Raw genomic sequence first — 22,620 nt, 5'->3', positions numbered from 1 at the left:
AGGTCCTGGACTTCAATCTCTTATCTAATAGCCTAAATTTGGTCTCCAGCACACCTTTCCCTGTGTCATTGATACACACATGTACCACGACCACCGGCTCCTCCCCAGTTCTGCACATCCATCTGTCTAGATGTCTTGAGAGGTCTGCAACCTTCACACCTGCAGGCAATTCACCATGCAATTCTCCTGGTCATCACAAACCCAACTATCTGTATTTCTAATAATCAAATCCCCCATTACTGTTACCTCTGTCTTCCTGCTAACTTGCTTTTCTTCCACTGCCACAGAGGTATCCTCGGTTCAAGAGGATACCATGACATCATCTGGAAGGAGGGTCCCAACTATGGGATCATTTCCCCTCTGCTCCAGCTTGATGTTCTCCTTTCCAAGGCTTTCATCCTCCTCAACAGCACAGAGGCCATGACATGGGATCGCTCTGTTGTGTCCCGGAAAGTCTTGGCTGTGTACCTTTCTGTCTCCCTTAGCTCCCCTCTGGTCTCCACAGCCCCTACTCAAACTCTGAGAACAGTGCGCTGCTTACACCAAATGCACGCACACATGCCACCTGCCCACAAGGCAGGTAATCATACCTGTTGTATTCAGTGGAATAAACTGGATAGCCCCCACACTGCTGCTGGACTTCTGCCTGCATTATTTTTACTCCTGCAGGTGTGGGTGGGGTGGTTGGTTGGGTTTTTTTGTTCTTTTTTCTTTTTTTTTGGGGGGGGGGGGGGAGGTGTTCATTGGCCTAAGTTTAGAGAATGTTTTTTAGGTGTATCTGGCTCTCTTACTCCTTCACAGAACTCCCGTTTGCTGCTCCTGTTCACTGGCTCCTCTGGTCGCTTACAAGCTGGCTTTTTAAACCCTTGTTCTCCCTGCGTTAGCCCCACCCCTGGTCAAGGGCTGCTAAAGGGATTACGAATCAAAGGATGGCAGATAGAGCCTCATTAGGAAGTGCTCAGCCTTGCCTAGGAGGTCACTAGGGTCAGCATGCAGACCCCCATACAGCCCTCACTATAATCGTCAATCCAACAGGCACACGGTAAGCAAGCACACAACAACAAACAACCAGACAACAAACTCACCCAAGGGTCATGTGGTCACACCTCCTTCACCTGGAAAGCTCCCTCACAAAACTCCCCTGTATGCTCGTCCTGTTTGCTAGCTCCGTTGGACCAATAAGCTGGTCCAATAAAAGCTGGTCCAAAGTTAGTTCAATAAAATATATTACCTCACCCACCTTTTCTCTCTACTATCCTGGGACCAACACAGATACAATAACACTGCATGGGTCAGTTACAAATCCAGACTATTTAAATGTTAATTGTCAGCCATTGAGTATACTTCCTATTTGTTAAAAGTGGAATCTTTGCCGCTGCACATCTTTAATCTGTTGCATGCTGAGAGTCAATGTTTGCCAAACATAACACAATTATTGAAGCTTTCATTGGAGGACTACAGTTAACATTTTAGAGCTATTATTCATTTTCAGTACATTGTTCTTCCTACAGGCTCAGTGATAAAACGTTGCAGATCAAGCATGTTGGTATTTGCTCACAAAAAGGAAGGAAAGAAACGACTATATACTGTACAAAATTTAATGTACACAGGCCAGTGCTGAATCAGTGTTGCAAGGATGGGGAGTTGTTTTTGGTACAAAATTTCAATTTGAGTTGCAGATAGAAAAAGAATTTAGGAGTAATTCAACTAGTTACAAAAGTAAAGTTTAAAACAACATCATAATTCCCTCTGTTTTGAATCTTGAACAGACGTGTTACACAGGTCACTGTATACACATACATTACATTCTATTTCTCCCCCCCCCTCCCCCCCCCCGATATCTGACTGAAGCCATATGCACCATTTCTAATAGCTGCAAAGTGAAATAAAAGCACCTGGATAAAGCACAGAAAAAGAACTGTGATTCCTAGTTCATACCAGAGTATTGGAAAGTCGTCCTTTCAGTGGAATGGAGTACACTGGACTAAACTCTGAAATGACTTACTCCCACTGCAACCCTATTGACTTCAATGGGGCTGCGTTAGGAAGAAATTTGGTCCTCTGCGTTGATCTAATAGCATTTTGGAGGCTTCAGTACAGCTTTATTATTTCACATTTAGTCTCCGTGTTTAATTTATTTGAGCCTTAAAAAATGTTGCTTATTGTATAATTACTTACTCGGCCTGTGGAAAACAAAACCACAGACTAGCCAAACAGCAGTATAATGTGACTAGAGCTATGCAAAATTCTTGCATCAAGCTTCCAACCCACTCTGCCTAAGCCTGGGCGCATTGTTGAATCTCAGCCCATGCTCACAAAGCTTCATGAGCCTTTGGGGGCTCCCTAGCAACTGTGCACTAGGCAGACTATGGGGCTTCCCACCATGCTGTTGGGAGCAGGAGTGCACTTCCTGTTTTCACTCCCACCTCACCCAGTCCTTCAAAACAGCTTCTAGCCTTCTACCTGTGGGTCACTGGAGATATGTGGGGGAGAGAGCCGAGGGGACCATTTGCCACTGGAGACGCAGGATAGAAAGACGGGCCATTGCCTAGTGCCTGTTTTTCCCCACCTCTTTTCTAATGAGTGGGGGATTAGGAAGATGAGAGAGGCCTGGTTTAGGCTAAGGGGTTTCCTTAGAGATTTGAGTTTAAGAAGCTTCCAGGCCTATCTGCAGCCTTAGTTCACTTCCACCCCATTGAGCTTCTTCAGAAGCCAATTTCTGCTGGTCTAGAATGACCCATTAAAAAGGAAGGGTCACTACAATAGTACAGTTATGCAAAACTGGATAGTTGGTTTACCAGTCACTTATTTCAGTCTTCAACATGGAACATGAATAGATTAGTTCAATTACTCACGGATTTATCTTTGAGCTGCCTACATGCATGCATTTTTATATATGAAGTGTACATTTCAGACCAGATGTTTTTCTCCTTCCGCTAAAGATGCTTTTTTCTGGGCATTTGCAATGGTGTCCCTAATTTGCAATGACTTAAGCAAACTGCCTTTGTTAGCTTTTTGCCATAGCATTTAAATAAAGAAAACAAATTATTTCCCATTTCACTCAGCTGAAGGAGTTAAGATTTTATTACAAGTGAAAAGCATGACTATTTACTCCCCCCCTTCTCCCCTGTATGATGGCATAGTAATTGTGCAGGCAATTGCAGCTATGAAAAGACTGTATTAAGAAACAGGATGGTGGTGGTTTGCTGTAAGAACTAATTTTCCTGTTGACTTTTTTTTTTTTTTTTTTTTTTAAACCGGAAGTTGAAGAACAAAGCTGCATATGTCTTAATTAGCTCTTCTGTTAGATTTCAGATTTGAAATATATACAAGAAGATTGGGAATGGATAATATTTTGTTCACATTTTTTATTTGATGATCATAAGAGTTGGAAATATGCAAAACTCTGAAAAGAAATGTTCAGAATTTACTGGAATACTGTCAATTAACACCTACTTCTGTCTGATAATATTTCAACTACTAATATTAGAGGTAACTCCTACCACTACAAAGATCAAAGAGAATTTCTATCACTTTGGTTTTGTGTATTTGACAGCGCTGTGTGTAGACTCAGTAAGTTAGTCAGCTTCTCCTTTCATTTGTATTGGTGTCTCACAGTGCAACAGGAGAGAAACTTTTTTAAAAGGAGACTATAAGCCTACAAACATTGGCAGAGACACTCCAAGGCAGAAGTAGTGCCTGAAACCATTCTGAACTCCATTTTCTCCCCCCAGTTAGATTTCAAACTGGTGGTGTATTCCCCCCTTTCTTCCCCCATTGAAGACTTTAGGCAGTATTCATTGAGGTCCCAATTCAGGAAAGCACTTAAGCACATTGGGACTAAAGCACATATTTAAAGTTAAGCACATTCTTAAGTGCTTTCTTAAACTGCAGCCTATGTAAATTCCTTCTCTCCTCTCCTCTGTGTAGCATGGATTTTGTTTTAAGTGTATTTGCAATGCTTTTTATGACTTTACAAATAACTAGGAAAATAAGTTGTTTTTCCTCTTTGAAACACTCCAGCATCTTAAGATATAAATCTCTATTTCTAACCAAGTTTTTTTTCTAACACACCTAAACCTTCTTGTGATTTCTGAGATATTACAGAATTGCGAAGTGGTGACTCAAATTCAGATGGTTACTAACAGCTCAGATAATTGAACTTCCCTTTTCTAGCATTAATCGGATTTTAATCAGTGTATTCTGTCTAGCATGAGGTAGAGCTGAAGTACAATTTGTTTTGTGCAAATCTTGTTTTGAGACTTCAAAAATAAGTGTGGAAAAAATAAGATTTGTGTATTCCTCTGAATAACTACTGTGGATAATATTACTGTCAGCATGGAACCCTGGAGGATATCTTTTATTCCCACTCCCATTACTTTTTACCTGTTCTGCATAGGTATGATTTGAGTGACTGATAGTGGCACCTTCTACTAATGCCTGTTTATTTGAACTGGCAAAAGAAAAACACATGGAAAAAGGAGGCATCTTAAATAACAAACTAGCTTCCTATTCCAGAAGCCACTTCCTTTTAAATGTGTGCTTGTTCCCTCCACTTACCTATGGCAACGAGGCAGGCAAGTATATAATGCTCCCCTCTGTGATCATCTCTTCTTTCCTGCTGCTGCAGCTTGTGGCCCAGGAATTTGATCTTTCCTTCATTCAGCAGCAGTCAGCATGCTGACCCATCCTGCTTCTCCCTCCTTGTCTGGCCACCCCTCAAACACTTTGTGTCAACTACTCCTGAGCTTGGGGGGAGGGATAGCTCAGTGGTTTGAGCATTGGCCTGCTAAACCCAGGGTTGTGATTTCAATCCTTGAGGGGGCCATTTAGGGAACTGGGGTAAAAATCTGTCTGGGGATTGGCCCTGCTTTGAGCAGGGGGTTGGACTAGATGACTCCTGAGGTCCCTTCCAACACTGATATTCTATTATTCTAGTGCTGCTTGCCAATGGAGCCTCCTCAGCAGCCAAAACACGAAGGGTATAGCTACACTTACAGTGGCGCGTCGAGTACAGACACTGCACATCCAGCTAGCATGGGTACAAATAGCATTGATGGTGAGGCTCAGCTAAGACAAGTAGAGGGCCCTCCATACTGGAGCCCCCAAGGTGTGTACCCTGCACAGGCTCTCTACACACCCGAGCAGTGCCACCCACCATTACACTGCCCACTGCCTGCCTGCTGCTAGAGCTCTGGCAGGAGGGAGGAAGCTCCTGGAGCTTTCACTGCAGCATGTAGCTACACATGTAATGCCTATACTCCGCACACCACCGTAAGTGTAGACATAGCCTAGGTTGGCTGCAGAGGAGTAGTCTGTTCTCTCTCAGTTGGGCAATTTTGTGCAATTCTCTCCCCCCCCCGGTGTTTATTCATGAAAGTGTCATTTGTGCCTGTCGCTGATAACTTGCTGTCACAGTATTTGGTAGGAAATCTTTCTCTCTTCTACACCCCCTCAGTCTGTTCCTATACCAAGCTGAGATTTTTCTTTTGAAAGTACGTTGTACTGTGAGGCCTGGGTTTCTGCTACAATAATAATATGCATTTATATAGTGCCTTTCATCCTTGCAGATCCCCAAACGCTTTGGGCTAGACTGCCCCTTACCCGGCCATGTGTGGAAGTAAGGCCTCTCTGCTGCATGGCCAGGTAAGGGCAGCCGACTGCGGCTCCAGCTGAGTGGGGGAGAGAGTGGGCTGCTTGCCTTCCTTGGTGAGGAAGCAGGTGGGCAGTGAGAGGAGCCGTGGCTGGGCATACTACTGGCCTGCCAGAGTAGCTGGCCAGGCACACTGCAGGGAGTAAGGTGCTCCCAAAGAGAAATGAAGTAACATACTTACTTCCTTTCCCCCCCCCCCCCAAGTTTAAATTGCTCTTAGGGGACTGCAGCCTTTTTAAAGTACCAATTTAAAAGTTCTAATAGCCAAGGGTGTTTTTTCAAAGTGATGCTTGGAGATTTAGCTGTGTGACAATCACTGAGACTTATCCTGCAGTCCTTGCTCAGGAGAAAATCTCATGGGATTCGATGGGAATTTTGCCTGAGCATTATTTATTAGTGCACATTCTCAAGTGCCTGCCACCAGAGAGAGTAGTGCGTAATAAAGCCCATCAACAGAAGATGCACAACTGAATCCCCACACACTGCGTATAGATTGTGGTGGTATTGCCTGGTAACAAGACATCTTTACCTGATCTCACCTGGAATTCTCATAGTTGCAAGCCACTGAAATCTTGTGTGGACACCCAGTTTATGTATGTCACTACTGCTAATACTTGTGGCTGTTTCTTGTCAAAGTTTAAAATACAAAATATTCTCCTAACACTGATTTATGCTCAGGCCTGACCTAAATGGGGGAGGGATCGATCTAAGTTACACAACTTCAGCTACGTGAATAAGGTAGCTGAAGTCGACGTACTTAGATCGACTTACCGCAGTGTCTTCACTACGGTGTGTCGACTGCTGCCGCTCCCGCATCGACTCCACCTGCGCCTCTCGCCGAGCTGGAGTACAGGAGTCTACAGAAGAGCACTTGGGGATCGATTTAGACGCGATAAATCGATCCCCGCTGGATCGATCGCTGCCCGCCAATCCAGCCGGTAGTGAAGACATACCCTCAGAAAATGTAGCTGCTAAATCTGTTAGCTAAGCATGTGGTTCAGCAGTCAGGATAAAGTGTGAATACAAAGGTTATAGATTTGTTACTTTACTGTATCTCATTGTTGTTGACAGATTTCATAGCAATATTGGGAAAAGTTCCACTGTAGACCATGCCTGTCCCTCCCCCTCCAGCTCCTCCGCCTCCCCCAACTCTTGCACTGGTAAGTTTCAACTTAGAATTAGTCATATGAAATATAAATGTAAAATATTTGTTGTTACAATGTACTATGTGGGTCATATTTAAAGGGGCAAATTCTGGACCTTTGTGCACAATCATGTATTTGGGACTCGGGTAAGGGATTCCCTCCGTGGTTGGAGAATGTACTCCTTGCAGGAATACAAGCAGTGCTGCTACTCCTTCCCACTGACTGACTGCACTACTGTCCTCACCTGCTCTGCATCCCCTTGCTCCCTCCATACAGGTGGGTTAGTCTAATATACGGTTTCTCAACCTGGGGGTCATGGCCATGTTTCAGGAGATGGTGACCACCTTCTCTGTCATTACAGCTACATGGGAGGGGGTTTGTGAAACTTTTTCTCTGTTGTAACATGAGGCCATCCTATGGAGAAGGTTGAGAACCATTAGGCTAATGGATCTTCCTATTTGATGAACCAGTGGCTTTGATCCATCCCTGCCCCACTTCCCCTTTATGCTGCCACTGAAAGCTATGCCACACAAGGGTGCAGAGGTGTTCTTCATGGTCTCTGTCCCCACTTTCTGGGAAACGTCCATATTACTGAGCAGGCAAATCAGGAAACCCTTTCAATGGTCATTAAATGATCTCAAAACAAGGTTTTGGGATCTTTTCTCAGGTGCAGTTTTGCAAGGAAAGAAGGGGAGAAACCTAATGCAACAAATTCAGTCTGAATGAGTAACGTGTTTTCCTTCAGTCATGAGAGGCTTTAGAAACGTCTGGAAAGATTGGAACTTGTATTTTGTATAACAATACGAAACATTTCCTCTCTTTTTCTAAACTTGTCGTTACCCTTTCTGAATGCTGAGGTAATGCAAAAATTACACTCTGAAAAGACAAAGCAGATGCAACTGAGGTTGGGAATCTTAAAACCTTGACTGGAAATCAGAAAGGCCTGTGATGTTTGAAGTGGAGGAACAACATTTTCCAGATAGATTTAATGAAGGAAAACAGTAGCCAAATGCTTGGTTTCCTTCCGAGGCATCCAGTGTTTGGATATTATGTACTTCAGTGTGATTTTTTGTTTTTGTTTTTTTCCCCCCCCAAGAACTTCAATCTTTCTGTGCAAATCAGCACTGTGTATGGTTTGCTCTCGTTCATTCTCCAAAATAGCAACTTTTTTTTTTCAGTTCCATCTTTTCAATTATATTTTTAAATTGAGATTTCTAAAAAAGACACCTCCATCTTGGCTTCATATGTATCAAATATGGACTCTGAATGCTGGGTGGAAGAGAGGACTGTTCCAAAATACACCATTGGTGTGGCAATGGATCCTGAGTGTTGAAACAGAAGTAGATTTTTGGGGACCAGAATCTTTGTTTGCAAGGCTAACTGCTTTTAGTGCCACATTTGCAAGAGGGAGACTGTGACACGAAACTCATTTTGACTGCTTTTGGGTTAAAAATGGAGGTATCCATTACACCCCTTACTTAAGCAGGATGCTGCAGTTTTATTTTATATCTTTATTTATTTCATTTTGCAGGCAAATACCGAAAAGCCTCCCTTAAACAGGTCTGAACAAGCAGGGCGAAATGCTCTCTTATCTGATATTAGCAAAGGAAAAAGGCTAAAAAAGGCTGTTACTAATGATAGAAGTGCCCCTGTCCTAGACCGTAAGTACAATTCTGTTTATTTTAATGTAGTTAATGAATGATGAGTTAATATGCAAAATTAGAGTAGTTTTTATAATCAGCAGGTGAAGAAATGCAGGATGGTCAGGCAAAATAAATTATTGTAAATGGTCAAATAATTTGCTATATTAGTGCATGTTTTAAATCACTTGAGATATCCATTACTGTTTATAAAATGTGTATAGTAATTTGTGTGCTAACTGGTAAGTCTATAGCAAAATGTAATTGGCACAACTAAATGTAATGGTGGGGAATGGGGAAAAACAGTGTATTGCTTTCGAGTTTTGCAGTACATGCTTATTTTAAAGGCAGACTGCAGTGATTTTTTTTTTAAGTACTTCTTTAGATGGCTATAAAAATATTCTTAATTTCAAAGCAGTATATAAAAATATCTGCACCCACCACTGATATGAAATGGTCGGCTGTTTTAATAATTACAAAAGGAACTGCATCTTGATGTCAGGACAGGAGGATGAGAGCTGCTGGTATATGCCCAGGATGGGTGGTAGAAGCAACCTGCATTCAACAGGTACCACTGGCCCTTTGGCTCTGACTAGGTGTCCATATTATATGGATGGAAACACTAAAGGAAAGAGAAGATCCAGAAAAGTATTTAATTTGCCTAAAAATATCTGGTAAAAGTATGTACTGTTCCCTGAATCTCTGATCTTCCTGTTACAATGCTTGAAAATCTAATCAGTCTGATACCATTTAATATGAAACAGTTACATATTTATGTACAAGTTATTTTAAAAATATCTCCTGAATTATTTAGTAATGTTCTACTTTTGATCAAGTGCATGGAAACGCTCTTTAAATCCCATTACAGTCTTTCTGTAATGCACTAAAAGTCTCTGCACAACAAGGCAAAAGTATGTGCAGCCCGGGTTGAGTCCTTTATTTATGAATTGACCCCAGTATCTCTAAGCAAAATCTTAGCCAAAGCTCTGAACCTCTGCTACACCTGGGCGGTGTCACTCTGATGTGTGTGGTCGCACCATGCTGGGGTGACTCCTCTAGAGTTACCTAGCTAGACATTTATGTTCTGTGCATGCAGAGGTGCTAACAGGCCACTTCACCTTGAATAAATATGTGCTAACAATATGTGTTAGCATCTGTTCCACCTTGTATTTAATTGTGATGCTCTGAGTACCTGTCCCAGATCTGAAGAAAAGCTCTGTGTAGCTTGAAAGCTTCTCTCTCTCACCAACCGAAGTTGGTCCAATAAAAGCTTCTTCCAATTACTTCTTTCCAGTCTGGGGACAGAAATGCTGTGTGGCTCAACCTGCCAGATAGTGTTCTGTAGCAACTCAGTTGCATGACAGTCTACCTGTGCTGGAGGAGGCTCTCCATCCAGTTGAGCTGCTACAGTGCATCAGAACTCCTCTTGGCAGATGCAGAGGAGACTGGAAAAGCACCATTCCTAAGAACTCTGGGAAGGTAGGAGAAAAACAGGAAAGAGGATCAAGAAAATAAAAGCCCATCCCTTTAGTAGGTCGTGGGGCCGCTGTCTGGTGACAGAAGGCATTTCACAGCCAGATTAGCTGATGGAAAGCACATTGACAGGCACTCAATCCAGACTTCCACGTAGAAGGGTGTAGAGAAATACAGCCTGGTCTAGCCCAGCATGTTTTAACCCTGGATTTTAATGGGAAGATGACTGAAGAACACCAAAGCACTGAAAGGAATGAGATTTCTTAAAAGTGAACCAGAAAAAACAAGCAAAGTAGATCTAGGGCTTCATTCAGCGAGGTGCCTAATTTGAGGCATGTGGGTATTCCCATTGAAAGCTAGGCACGTGTTTCACTACTCTGCTGAATTGGAGCTATCATGGCAAGGCAATCAATGGGGATTAAAGGTAGATTAAATAGTAACATTAAAGATGATGGGGTCTATTTTCTTGTTTGCATGAGTTAATAAACGATGAAAGACTAAAGTCTCATAGCAGGAACTCTCCAGAGGTTTACACCCTAAGCGAGTCAGAGCTGAATTTGGCCCAGTGTGCCTAACAAAGGGGAAGGGTGCAATTGAGCATTTCCCCATAAATACATCTTTGCTCTTTAAGGGAGAGATTACTGAATAGTGCATCTCATCCGCAGACCTGAAACCCCTTTACAAAGGATGGAAAATACCATTCTCCCCTTTTTAAAAAAATGTGGAAACTGAGGTGCAGAGAAATGACTTGCTCAAGTTCACATGGTATCTGTGACCGAGCAGGGAACAGAACCTAGGTCTCCTGAGTCCCCATCCTGTGCCCTGCTCATTGCACTGTGCTGCTCTAAAGCAGTCCCTTGCCTTTCTTTAGAACCAGGAAAATACTTTCACGTGCCATTTCAGTTACGGTGTCAATATTTGTCATGGTCAGAGTAGAAAGAAGTATTTTTATATTATGACCATTTCTACTGATTGGAAAAACAAGCTAAAATCCATTCCTAGGCCCTCCCAAAACTATCTTTAAAAACAACTCACTGATCTCTTGGGGGGCTTTGTTCAATATGTATTTGTGGCAGCAACCCCATTGGTGACTGAGGTTTGTGCACATTCCAAGCCTCCAAATTGGTCAGACCACCACCAGAAGGACAGCTCTTCCATCTATAACCAAGCCTATAAATCTGGGGAAGGTGGAGAAGGATTAGGGACCAACGGCATGGGAAAAAATGGAAGCCCAACATGAAAGTGTGGCTGAATGGAATTATCATCGCCCCAACCTATTGTAGTCCCAACTTCTGCTCTGTGCCTGCTTCATAATCCTGTAGTCCAAGACAGCGACAAGAAGAAGGAGAGGATATGAAAAATACTGGCTATGTTTTAAAATTCCTGATTTTTGTTTCAACAGAACCCAAAGGATCTGGTGGTGGCGGCGGCGGTGGTGGAGGAAGTGGCGGAGGAGGAGGTGGTGGTGGCGGTGGTGGCTACGGCGGAGGTGGACCACCTGGCTTAGGAGGCCTGTTTCAGTCAGGAATGCCAAAGCTCAGATCTGCAGCAAATCGAGATACAGGTAAGGAGGATTTCCCAGATCTGTGAATTCAGTCAAGAATATTAAAAGCTTTCTAAATGATAAATTTACAAAAACATTCATACAAGAGTAATAAAATAATGCAAGAGTTCTTTGGCTCAGGGAATGCTTCCAAATATATGTAAACAAAATACAACTAAAATATCATTAAGGGGTTAACTTTAAACTCTTGCACACAGTAAACTCTGAAGAAAACCAGCATTCACTCTTGTGCCTCAGTATTTCAATCTCTATAGCAGGTACGGTCATCCCTTGAGTAACTAGGTACAAGGAAGGGAGTTAAAAAGAAATGCAGTTTCAGACTTAAATTTGGCTTTGTGTGTTTCATTCTTAGTGCTATGTTATATAGGGATATTTGGGGGAGAGAAGTTAAATTCCTTCCTCCCCCCCACCCCTTCCTGAAGGTATTACTGATAAATAAAAATCTCCGGGATTGAGACCTCACCTGTGGTGTACAGTAATAAGGGCCAGATCCAGTCCATTGCTCTGTGTGTGCGCACCCTCAAAGTGTAGCATCAAGAGGATCCCAAGCTAGAACTCCCTTAAGCCCTAGGGAAACTGGCCTCCTCTTAAACTGGAGAGACCATTTCAACCCCAAGGGGGCATAATTTACCTGTTAAGGTATGTGGCAAACATCCCATCTGGCTGCTATGCAAGCTATCATCAGCAGCATGCATTAGCTGGGCATACACACTTTTTTGCATGTCACAGGTTTTCAAAGGAGCTGCCCCATGGAACAAAGCAGATTCTGTGGCGGGCAAGACTTATAAAATTGTGGATTTGCCACTTGTCGAGGAAGGTTGGGCCCTAGTGATTATTGACATGAGAGGATGTAATGGCTCCATCTAAATGTGTACTTAGGATGCTATTAATGGCCTATGCTCATTACAGATCTAACTTAATCTTTCAGCACATTTTGACACAACACAAACTTTCAGAGGTGGTTTTATCTATGTTAGTCTGTGCTGGGAACTCTTCTTAATCCAAAGGTTCCCAGCATAATAGACCAGTGTTTCTTCAATTGCAAAACTGCCTCTTCCAGAGAAACACAAGCAAATCCATAAAAAATGGATATTGGAAGAGGGAAGAAATGGGAGAGGGTTTTTTTTTCTGTATTACTTTCAAGTCCTCTTCCTTTTGCTGAATTCTAGCAATCAAATGTTGATTGACAGTTAAGATGCTTCTGCTCATATGTTGAAAACCGTAAATCATTGTTCTTCACAGTTTTTCCAAGGAGAGTTTCTTCCCTCCATGCTGTTAATGTTTGCATCAGGGAAGCCTGAAAAGAAATCATATTCTATCATTAGCAATGGTCCATAATCGCTCTAGTCCAATAGTTCTCAACCAGGGATATGTGTACCCCTGGGGTATGCAGAGGTCTTCCGGGGGTACATCAACTAATCTAGATTTTGCCTAGTTTTACAACAGGCTACATAAAAAGCACTAGTAAAGTCAATACAAACTAAAATTTAATACAGATAATGTCTTGTTTATACTGCTCTATGTACTTACTTTTCAGTATATAGTATAATATTCATATTCCAGTTGATTTATTTTATAATTATATGGTAAAATATGATAAAGTAAGCAATTTTTCAGTAATAGTGTGCTATGACACTTTTTTGTATTTTTGTCTGATTTTGTAAACAAGTAGTTTTTTAAGTGAGGTGCAACTTGGGGGTACGCAAGACAAATCAGACTCCTGAAAGGGGTACAGTAGTTTGGAAAGGATGAGAGCCACTGATCTAGTCTATCATAAGTATCCTTTGTATGCCGTCCTGCTGTGATAGAACATAATGGCTACTTTGGAGCTGTTGCTACAAATGCATTTAAATTACCTATTGAGTAGTCTTATGGGGACAAATCCTGAAGACTTCAGTCAGTCCTTACATCCAGTGCAAAACTCCCAGTGCATTCAAGTAAAGACTTGACAATTTGGCCCATTCTCACAGTGTGTTTTACCTTCTCTTGCCTATTGCCCAGCCCTTTACCCTGATGTGAGTAGTATTTACTTCTCTGTTTCCAGATTCTGGAGGAAACAGACCTCCCATGCTGCCACCAGGAGCAAGAACAACATCTGCCAAGCCTTTTTCACCTCCAGGTGCCACAGGGAGATTTCCAGGGCCTTCTTTGGGGCAAAGAAGTACCCCTCCTGAACCACAGAGAAACCGAATGCCACCTCCGAGACCTGATTTTGGTTCCAAACCAGATACAGGACCTCCTCCAGTGCCAAATACTCCAAGACCCATTCCATCAGGTTTACACAACAGAGTATCCCCTCCTGTGCCAGGAGCAAACAGGCAAACCAGCACAGGGCCTATCCCTCCATCTTTCCCAGGAAACAGAAATACAGGATTCGGAGGATCTATTCGCCAGTCGACTCCAAGTTCCTCACCTTCTTTCTCTAACAGACCTCCCCTTCCTCCTGCACCTGGCAAGTCAACAGATGACAAGCCGCCGCCACCACCACCTCCAACAGGAAACAGGGCATCCGTCAACCGGGAACCTTCCTTTCCACCTCCACCACCTCAAAACAGTAAACCTCCCGTTCCTTCCACACCTCGGCCACCCGCTGTCTCACAGGCTCCACCCCTGCCTCCAGGCAGACCAGGCTTACCTCCAGTTCCACCCATTTCCAGTGGAAATGATGACATGCCACGTCTTCCACAAAGGAATCTCTCTCTAGGTTCTCTTGCTCCTCCCAGCTTGCCTGGGACAGGTCGATCTGGCCCTCTTCCTCCCCCTCCAAATGAGCGGCCTCCTCCTCCAGTAAGAGATCCACCTAGCAGATCAGGTATGGCAGTGTGCATTTTTTCTGCTCTCCAGACCACCCTTGTAATGACTAAACTAATTGTTATCCACATGGTTTCAGTGAAGTAGCTGAATTTACCTCCAACACCAATTTCCTTCATGCTTTTCAGAGTGTAATATGAGCTGTAGCTTTAAATCGATTGACATGCTTTGCTGTTTGTTTGCCATATAAATTGAAGCTATAGACCAAAATGGCAATCAGTTTTAAAAACTGAAGTCCTCCTTTCACTGAAAGTGTAACTGACTGGTTTAATCAGTTACATCTTTAAAAATCACTATTCAGACTTGAATTAACTACCATGACCTGAGTTTGATTTGCAAGTTATTTTTGCAGGCACATGGGTCATGTACTTGCCATTTCATGTAATACTACCTTTCTTCAGTTGGGCTGATTACAAGCACCATTCCACTCAAGTCATTTTTAGTAGTAGTAATTATGCTGTAGTATTTACACATTCATTATTAGTATCATAGTTAATAGCAACTACAAACAGTATGTTTGATGATTATATTTTTTGGTGCAACAAACTTGTTTTATCTGTGGGTCCAATTAGATGAGTAATCTTTACCCCCGGGAGTAGTACAGTTTGTCAGTGGCAATGTTCACAAGTAAAGGTTTGCAGAAACAGGCTCTCTGCATGTTAAACATCATGTACACTTATGGTGGTATTTACGTTATTTTAATAGATGTTACAACAGTAGTTATCATAACAAGTGTCATTATATTTGAGTCAACTTTGTCACTTATCATATGCAGATTTCTAACAAAAATAATATTGTTTCCATGGTGATATTTCATAATATACTTTGCCCTGTGCCTTTTATTACTAATGTTCAAGAACATATATTATACCCTTATTGTTAATAACAATCTTCTTGATGATCTACTAAATAGAAGGGGACCTTGTGTTTGCTTCTTAATCCATATCCTTCCAATATTTACATTGTTTTTAGTTGGAATAATTTCTCTCATTATCTTAAAGTTACTAAAATTAATTAACCCTCACTAGTGGAGCACCATTGCAGGATTGCAAGCTGTAGTAGCATGTAAATGTAAACCACAAAGTACGTAGGATTTCTTGTGACACATTGTTGCTTTTGGATAGTGGCACAATATCTGCTGATCTATTTTTAATAGATGTATCTGTAATACATCTTTAATAGATGTAACTAGATTTCTTTGAGCTGAGGGAATACTTGTAATAAAAAAATGACTTAGGAGAGTTTAATTGTGTTGATTAATTGCCCCACATTATGTGCAATATCTTTCATGCTGGCTCTAGGCATGTTACCGCTACAGTTGTTCAAATATACTGACATTGGAAACGTTAAAATCTGTGTCTGAGGTCTGTTTCTAATTCAGAGACAGATTGATGTACTGCAACCACAGCAGAGCCTGGCATGCAGCAAATATTTGTGTAAGAGAGAGAACTGATCCCACACTGTTTAACATTGCCATTATTGAGCTGAATTCTCCTTTACACTATGCCACTGGCAGAATCTGGTCCTAACACCCAGCGTGGATGGAAAAGGGAGTGAAGAGTGAAGTGCCAAAGTCTGCTGACAATACAAAATTATTCAGGATAGTTCAGTCCAAAGCTGACTGTGAAGAGTTACAAAGGGATCTCACAAAACTGGGTGACTGAGCAACAAAGGGGCAGATGAAACCCAGCATTGATAAGTGCAAAGTAATGCACATTGGAAAAAATAATCTCAACTATACATATATAATGATGGATTCTAAATTGGCTGTTCCCACCCAAGAAAGAGATTTTTGGAGGCCCCTAGATTGTTCTATGGAAACTTCTGCTCAGCAGTCAAAAAGGCTAACAGAGTGATAGGAACTATTAGGAAGGAGATAGAAAATATGACCGAAAAATATCATAATGCTACTATATAAATCCATGGTGCGCGCACACCTTCAATACAGTGTCCTGTTCTGGTTGCCCTATCTCAAAAAGGATATAGTAGAACTAGAAAAGGTTCAGGGAAAGGCAACAAAAATGATCAGGGGTATGGAATGGCTTCCATATGAGGAGAGACTTAAAAGACTAGGGCTGTTCAGCTTAGAAAATGAATGACTAAGGGGAGATATGATAGAGGTTTATAAAATCATGAATGGTGTAGAAAAAAGTGAATAGAAAAGTGTGTTTTACCCGTTCCCACAATACAAATATCAGGCATCACCTGACTGAAATTAATAGTCCATTGGTTTAACAGAAATAAGAGGAAGTACTTTTCACATAATGCATAATTAACCTGTGGAACTCGTTACCATGGGATGTTGTGATGGCCAAACGTATAACTGGATTTGAAAAAGAATTAGATAAGTTTATGGAGGATAAGTCCATCAATGGCTATTAACCAAGATGATCAGGGTGACCCTAAACCTCTGACTGTCAGAAGCCAGAAGTGGAAGTCGGGGTGGTTCACTCCAAAATTGTCCCATTCTGTACACTCTCCCTGAAGCTGTGGTACTGGCCACAGTTGGAGGCAGGATCCTGGGCTAGATGAACCATTGGTCTGACTCAGTATAGCCGCTCTTATGTTCTCTTGGTTCAGAGAGCTCTTACACCACTTCCCATCCCGTTACCTTAAAAGAGGGTGTGGCTGAAGGAAATGGGATATGGCCTGGACCCTCTGTGCTGCCCTGATGCTCCATTGTGGTTTCAGCCCTTTGTGACCATTTGTAGCCAGCATAAGTTAAAGCAGCTTTAGGGCTGCATTAACGTGGAACAAAGAAACCAGCCCTGCACAGACGCTATATGAGGCAAAGGGAGTGGTAAGCCTCCTTTCTGTGTAAACATTCCCCTTGAACCTGCACTCTGTGCAGATCAGCCACACCCAGAGGAGGGTGGATCAGGAAAGAGATGTCAAACACTACATTACTGCAATCCCTCCCTCAGGCTGAAGGAGGCAGACAACCCTCCCCATTGCTTTTGGAGCCCATCAGAGCCAGTGTCCTATCTGACGCCCTTCAGAGCGATGCAAGACGACAATGCTTAGAGCTGATAGAATAACAGTAGGTTTTATGGTACAATAGATTATTGATTTGTGTCTCTGTCTTGATTCAGGACCCCTTCCACCTCCTCCCCCTGTAAACAGAAATGGCAGCATTTCACGGGCATTGCCTGCTACTCCACAGCTGCCTTCCAGGGCAGGATTAGAAAACCAGAGAGGTGGACCAAGGCCTCCACTTCCTCCTGACAGACCTGGTTCCGGAGCTCCTCCACCACCACCTCCTGCACAATCATCGGCAATCAGAAATGGCTTCCAGGACTCGTCATGTGAAGGTGAGCTGTGTTCTCAGACATACTCAACATATCACTCTCTCATCACTCAGCTTTACTTAGGCAAAGCTTCTATCAGCATTTGACACCCCCCCCCCATGTTAAATGAGATACTTCACTGATGCTTAGAGTCTGATTCTGAGCTCTCACCAGTTTTACACTGGAGTTATTCCTGACTGACCCAGGTGTAACTTGGGTCTAAAAAGGCCTGCCATATGGAGTTATCTGAATATTTTAATGTGGAAAACAGAAGTGCAAAGTTAACAGTATGACTGACATGAACATACTAGCATGCCAGTGGGACTTCAGCAAACACTGGACCTCAGAAATAACCATTCAAAAGTAACCTAAAAAGAGGAAACGTGTGTGCCATTCTTTGCTTCTTTTTGCTGTATAAAGAAAGCCTGAAGGATTTTTTTTCCATGTTAAAAATTCAGGTCTCCTCTGCCCTGAAACCCTTTGGACAACTGAAGTAGTGGGATTACGACATCACAGGAGACCAAGTAAAAGCTGAGCAGTAGAGAAGAAAAGGGATCTTTAGTCAAACTGTTTAAAACTTTTTGGGTTTTTCCATTTTGGCTACTAAACAGTGGAGATAAAGGATATGTGCATTAAAGATGAATCAGTCCTTTCCTTTCAGTTCAGGCATGAGCTCACAATATTCATTTGCATCTCCCAACAAAATCAGGAAAGACCAGACTTGACATTCCTGATATTTCTAAGCTAAAAAGCAAGCAGAAAATAAGACTATAAAATAATCCTTCTGAGCTTTCTTGATGCAGCATAAGAGGCAAAACTGGATGCAACCACTTTTTTCTGTGCAAATCATCTTAGGGGTCAGAACCTACATAGTTCCTACACAAGCAGAACTCTAATTGAAATCCAGGTGAGTCTTGCTTGCCTCAGGAATGCAAATCTAGGCCCCAAAATAATCAATCCTGTGGTCAATTGTTGGTAAAGTTCACTCAGGTCGTAGCTGGATGACCTCATACAAAAACCTACATTACAAGAGTGTTACGGTTGCAAAGTGCTGGAAATGACAAAAAACAAAGTTGCCTGTGTGCCCTTATTCTGCCCCTTGAGCATCTGCATTCAGATACAGGACAGTGTAATATGAGCACAGGCTATTTATTTTTTCCAGGATTTTGACTTACTACTAATATGTCATTGGAATCCGACCCCTCTTTTATTGTACAGGGAAATGTGCGTCTCTAGCAGTTGAAGAAATACTGATACCTTTAGCTTTATCTTCACACTTTTTACAAAAGATGCACATTTCTCCTTGATTATGCATTTTTTCACAGTGCTGCTAATTTTTCTTTTTTCTTTGAAGATTGAATTTTATTGGATGCTATTGTGGTTCTAGTTGTTTGGATACTTTGTACATCGATGAGGTCTAAATAGCTGTAATACAAATTCAGCACCCTGAATCCTACTACACATTTCTATAGTAGGAGAGAAGATTAAATTAATATAGAATATGTAGGGCCAAATTTATTATATGCATAAGTGGGTGCAATATTGATGTCACCAGCAGGTAATCTAGAATCAGGAAACCACCTAGAGTGAGATCTCCCACCAACTCCAGGCCCTTTACGCTGCGTACAAGGGCCGGAGTAATGTAAAGAGACTCTCTAAAAGCTTCATAGCTGACTATGGGAGGATCCCCCCAGCACAGGCACTGTGAAAAGACAGTCATAAGGCTGCCCTCCAAGGACTACCCCTTACAAGCCATAGCATAGGGGCCATGCCTGGGTGGGGCAAAGGGCAGACGGGGCCCCAGCACACAGCACTGCAGAGATTCAAGGCAGCGCTGTGGCCTGTAAGGTAGCCCAGGGAAACTACCATAACTTAGCTTAGGCAGCTCTTGGAGGCCTATCTATGCCAAGGCTTGAAGCCACCATCCCCTTGGGCATCGAATCTCAACCTGAAGGCTAAGTTCTTCTGCACAGACGGGAAGGTGGGTGGAAGACACTGAGTCTTCATATAACATTCTGAGTCGCACTATTAGGAATCTTGTGGATTTCAATGGACTCCTGTTTGGATTATGTTTCTTAGTTTGTTTTTTATGGAGCATTGTAAACAATAAGACAAGGCAGGTGCAATGACGTAAATGATCAATGAATGATAAAGTGAATTCAGGCTAATTTGGGCCATCTTTTTGTTCTGTGTTTGTACAGCATCTAGCACAGTGGGGTTCTGATCTATGACTTGGCTTCTAGGAGGTACTGCAAAACAGAATGTGTAGTAATATCAATACTACACAACTCTTCTATTAAGAATTGTTACTTTTAAAATTTTCCTGTAACTGTTTATTTCTCTCCAGATGAGTGGGAAAGCAGATTTTCCTTCCATCCGATATCTGACCTGCCACCTCCAGAGCCATATGTACCAATGAACAAAAGTTACCCCAGTAAACTAGCAAGGAATGAAAGCAGAGGTATGTTTTGGTTTTGTTTTTATTTTGCCAAATATTGTTAATTTTGAAAGATAATAGTCAGGCCTTCAGATGGCCTAGTGATGGATGTGGTGAAAGAACCTATACAGAGTAGTGGGGGATAAAAATATTTATAACTGGGAACAATTTGCATCTCTATGTATCTGCTTTCCCTTAGTAGACTGAGTTTACTAATTTCTCTGCTAATTACCATTACCCCTTTTCTATTCGCTATAGGCTGCACACACCGTCCAACCTAAAAACTCATAATTCTGCCTTCAGACATGCAAACACAACTCCCATTGGGATTGTAAAGGTGTTGGAGGGCAGAATAGGGCCTAATAGATCTACCAATATTTTTGTTGTTGTTGGCTTGAAGAAATTTAATGGTTGAGTTCTCATGTATACAAATATTGTAGGTGTTCCCTGTGCAAGTCCCTCTTCTGTTGTTGAGAATAGACTCTATAGACACACAAATATGTAAAATCTCTTTGGGTAAAAATGGGAGAAACCAACATCCTCTTAATAAGTTAAGATTTATAAGTCTACGGGCCTGATCTTGCACCCTATCCATGCAGGAAACACTGAAAGATTGTTTGCAGGATCAAGTCCTATTAAACTTGCTAGTTTGTTTTTTTTAAGTGGGGGGAGGGCCTGGGAACTGTATACCCTTCTCAAATTTAATTTGCCTAGTTTTTGAATGAAAAGTTTTCTTGTGGAGAAATGGTGCTATGAGATTTTATCACACTTAAACTGTAGAACTTCAGTGTTTTTATTACAATTTGCATTTGTTTTAAAGTCACAGTGAGACTTAATGCCCTTGTAGAACTGATAACTCTTATTAACGCTAACAAGAGTTGTAGATGTGTCCTCAAGAGGCAGAAAGAGCCAAAAGGCAGAAAAACCACATGCTTTTTGGCATTTGGGGCATTAAATAGTTACTTAATAGGAACTATTCTGTACATCATTTATATTTCTTATCTTGGTAAATAAATCATCCAATAAACTACACAAAACTGCTCATAAAATGGATCATACGGGTACTTAAAATGCATAGTTCTTCACAAATTGTTTCATGAGGAGCTTGGGCATGCTCTTCTGTGTGAAAGAAATAGATCCTGATGAACACAGCCATCTCTTTCTTTCATTTCTAGATGGCTCTGGCCGAAGGGAAAGAGGTGTCCCACCGCTCCCACCTATACCGAGGTGAAGTGGATTTCCAGCCCTTCTCAGGGTGACTGCTGTTTTTAAATTTCTCTTGAATTACTTCTCACGCCCATGTCATTGGAAAGTTGCCTCTTCTGCTTTATTTCCACTTTTGGCTTGTGATTAGGGGTAATTTGAGTATCTATTAGAGAAGTAAGGTACAGTTTATGTACCATAGTTGCTTAAAACTATAGATTTTACTTGCTTATCTAGCAGGCTGTCATGAAAGGGACCATATAGAACAATATACATATTCTTACTGGGTCCCATCCTGTTCCCAGTGATCTTGGTGGGAGTTTTGCCATTGAATTCAACAAGAGCAGGCACAAGCCCACTAACTAGTTTTGGGTGAAGTAGTTGTAACATTTGAACTACAAAGTCCAATAATTTACTGCTGTCTGCCTGGAAATTAATCACATGGGGACAGCACACAGATGAGATTCCCTTGGATCTTTTTTTGCACGCTTCAACGCCCTATCCTGCTTCTGCATGCTACTGCTCAACTTTATGTGAGTCTGCAAGTTAACAATTCAACCCAAATTCTTTTGACCATAGTTTAGCCTGTCAGAAGCATGTGTTTATGCTACAGATTGCACACCCTTCCCCTGAGAGTGACAACTAAATGGCATCGTTTTCTGACACCCCACCAGCACTGGGCTCCAGCAGAGGCTATCTCCAGCCTTCATTCTCGAGGGGAAACGTTGCCATGACATGAAGGAGAATTCTCAAAAGAAAAGAGAAAATTGAGAATTCAGCAGAGTATGGCTGGTATGGCCCTGAATGGCCCTGATGCCTTGTTTTGTAATAGTCTTATGCTGTTAATCTCTACTGATCCTTTCCATTTGGATGTGGATCATGCCCTCAAAATTGGATTACTGTAATACTCTTTATGTCGGGCTACACCTGAAGACTACTCAAACTACGGCTAGATCAAAATGCAGCCTCCCCCTTAATTATATGCTCCTTCTGTGAAGCCTGCTAACACCTGTGCTCCACAGATTGCATTGGCTTCCCATTTGTTTCTGGGTATAATTCATTAGTCAAAAACATCTTGAAGCTCTGTGTGGTTTGGCTGCTTGAGAAAGTGCTTCTCCCTTGTGTTGCATGGCAATTGAGATCAACTTAGTGCTTGAATGAACGGCCCTCACATTTAAACAGGAGGGATCTGGTGGAAGGGCATTTTCTAGTGAAAGCCATAAACTCTAGAACTTGCTGTCCATGTTGGTTCAACAGGGGTGCAGTGTATTGACCTTCTGAGCTTGCTCCATGGCCTGCCTGGGTCCAAACTTTTGTTTCAGAGGGTATCAGGAGGGATCTGAAGGAAATTCCCTTATTAGGAGAAAGCAAACTTTTTTTAGGCATTGTGGTGATTGGTGAAATTGC

The 22,620-nt window shown here is 42.0% G+C and overlaps 1 protein-coding gene across 1 annotated transcript in view; it reads left to right on the top strand.

Annotated features, from left to right (window-relative positions):
• The window catches only part of WIPF1 (WAS/WASL interacting protein family member 1), a 74,654-nt gene extending 53,413 nt beyond the window's left edge, over positions 1 to 21,241 (top strand). Inside the window, exons 2-8 of the mRNA XM_065413617.1 lie at positions 6,725 to 6,813; positions 8,330 to 8,459; positions 11,314 to 11,475; positions 13,520 to 14,287; positions 17,379 to 17,597; positions 19,921 to 20,034; positions 21,186 to 21,241. Coding sequence (XP_065269689.1) covers positions 6,763 to 6,813; positions 8,330 to 8,459; positions 11,314 to 11,475; positions 13,520 to 14,287; positions 17,379 to 17,597; positions 19,921 to 20,034; positions 21,186 to 21,241 — 1,500 coding nt within the window. The 5' untranslated portion in view covers positions 6,725 to 6,762. The remainder of the gene's footprint in view (positions 1 to 6,724; positions 6,814 to 8,329; positions 8,460 to 11,313; positions 11,476 to 13,519; positions 14,288 to 17,378; positions 17,598 to 19,920; positions 20,035 to 21,185) is intronic.
• Positions 21,242 to 22,620: the final 1,379 nt, after the last annotated feature.

Source organism: Emys orbicularis, chromosome 11 (assembly GCF_028017835.1).
Source record: "Emys orbicularis isolate rEmyOrb1 chromosome 11, rEmyOrb1.hap1, whole genome shotgun sequence".
NCBI classification, from domain to species: Eukaryota; Metazoa; Chordata; order Testudines; family Emydidae; genus Emys; species Emys orbicularis.
This window is presented reverse-complemented; position numbering and strand designations above follow the sequence as displayed.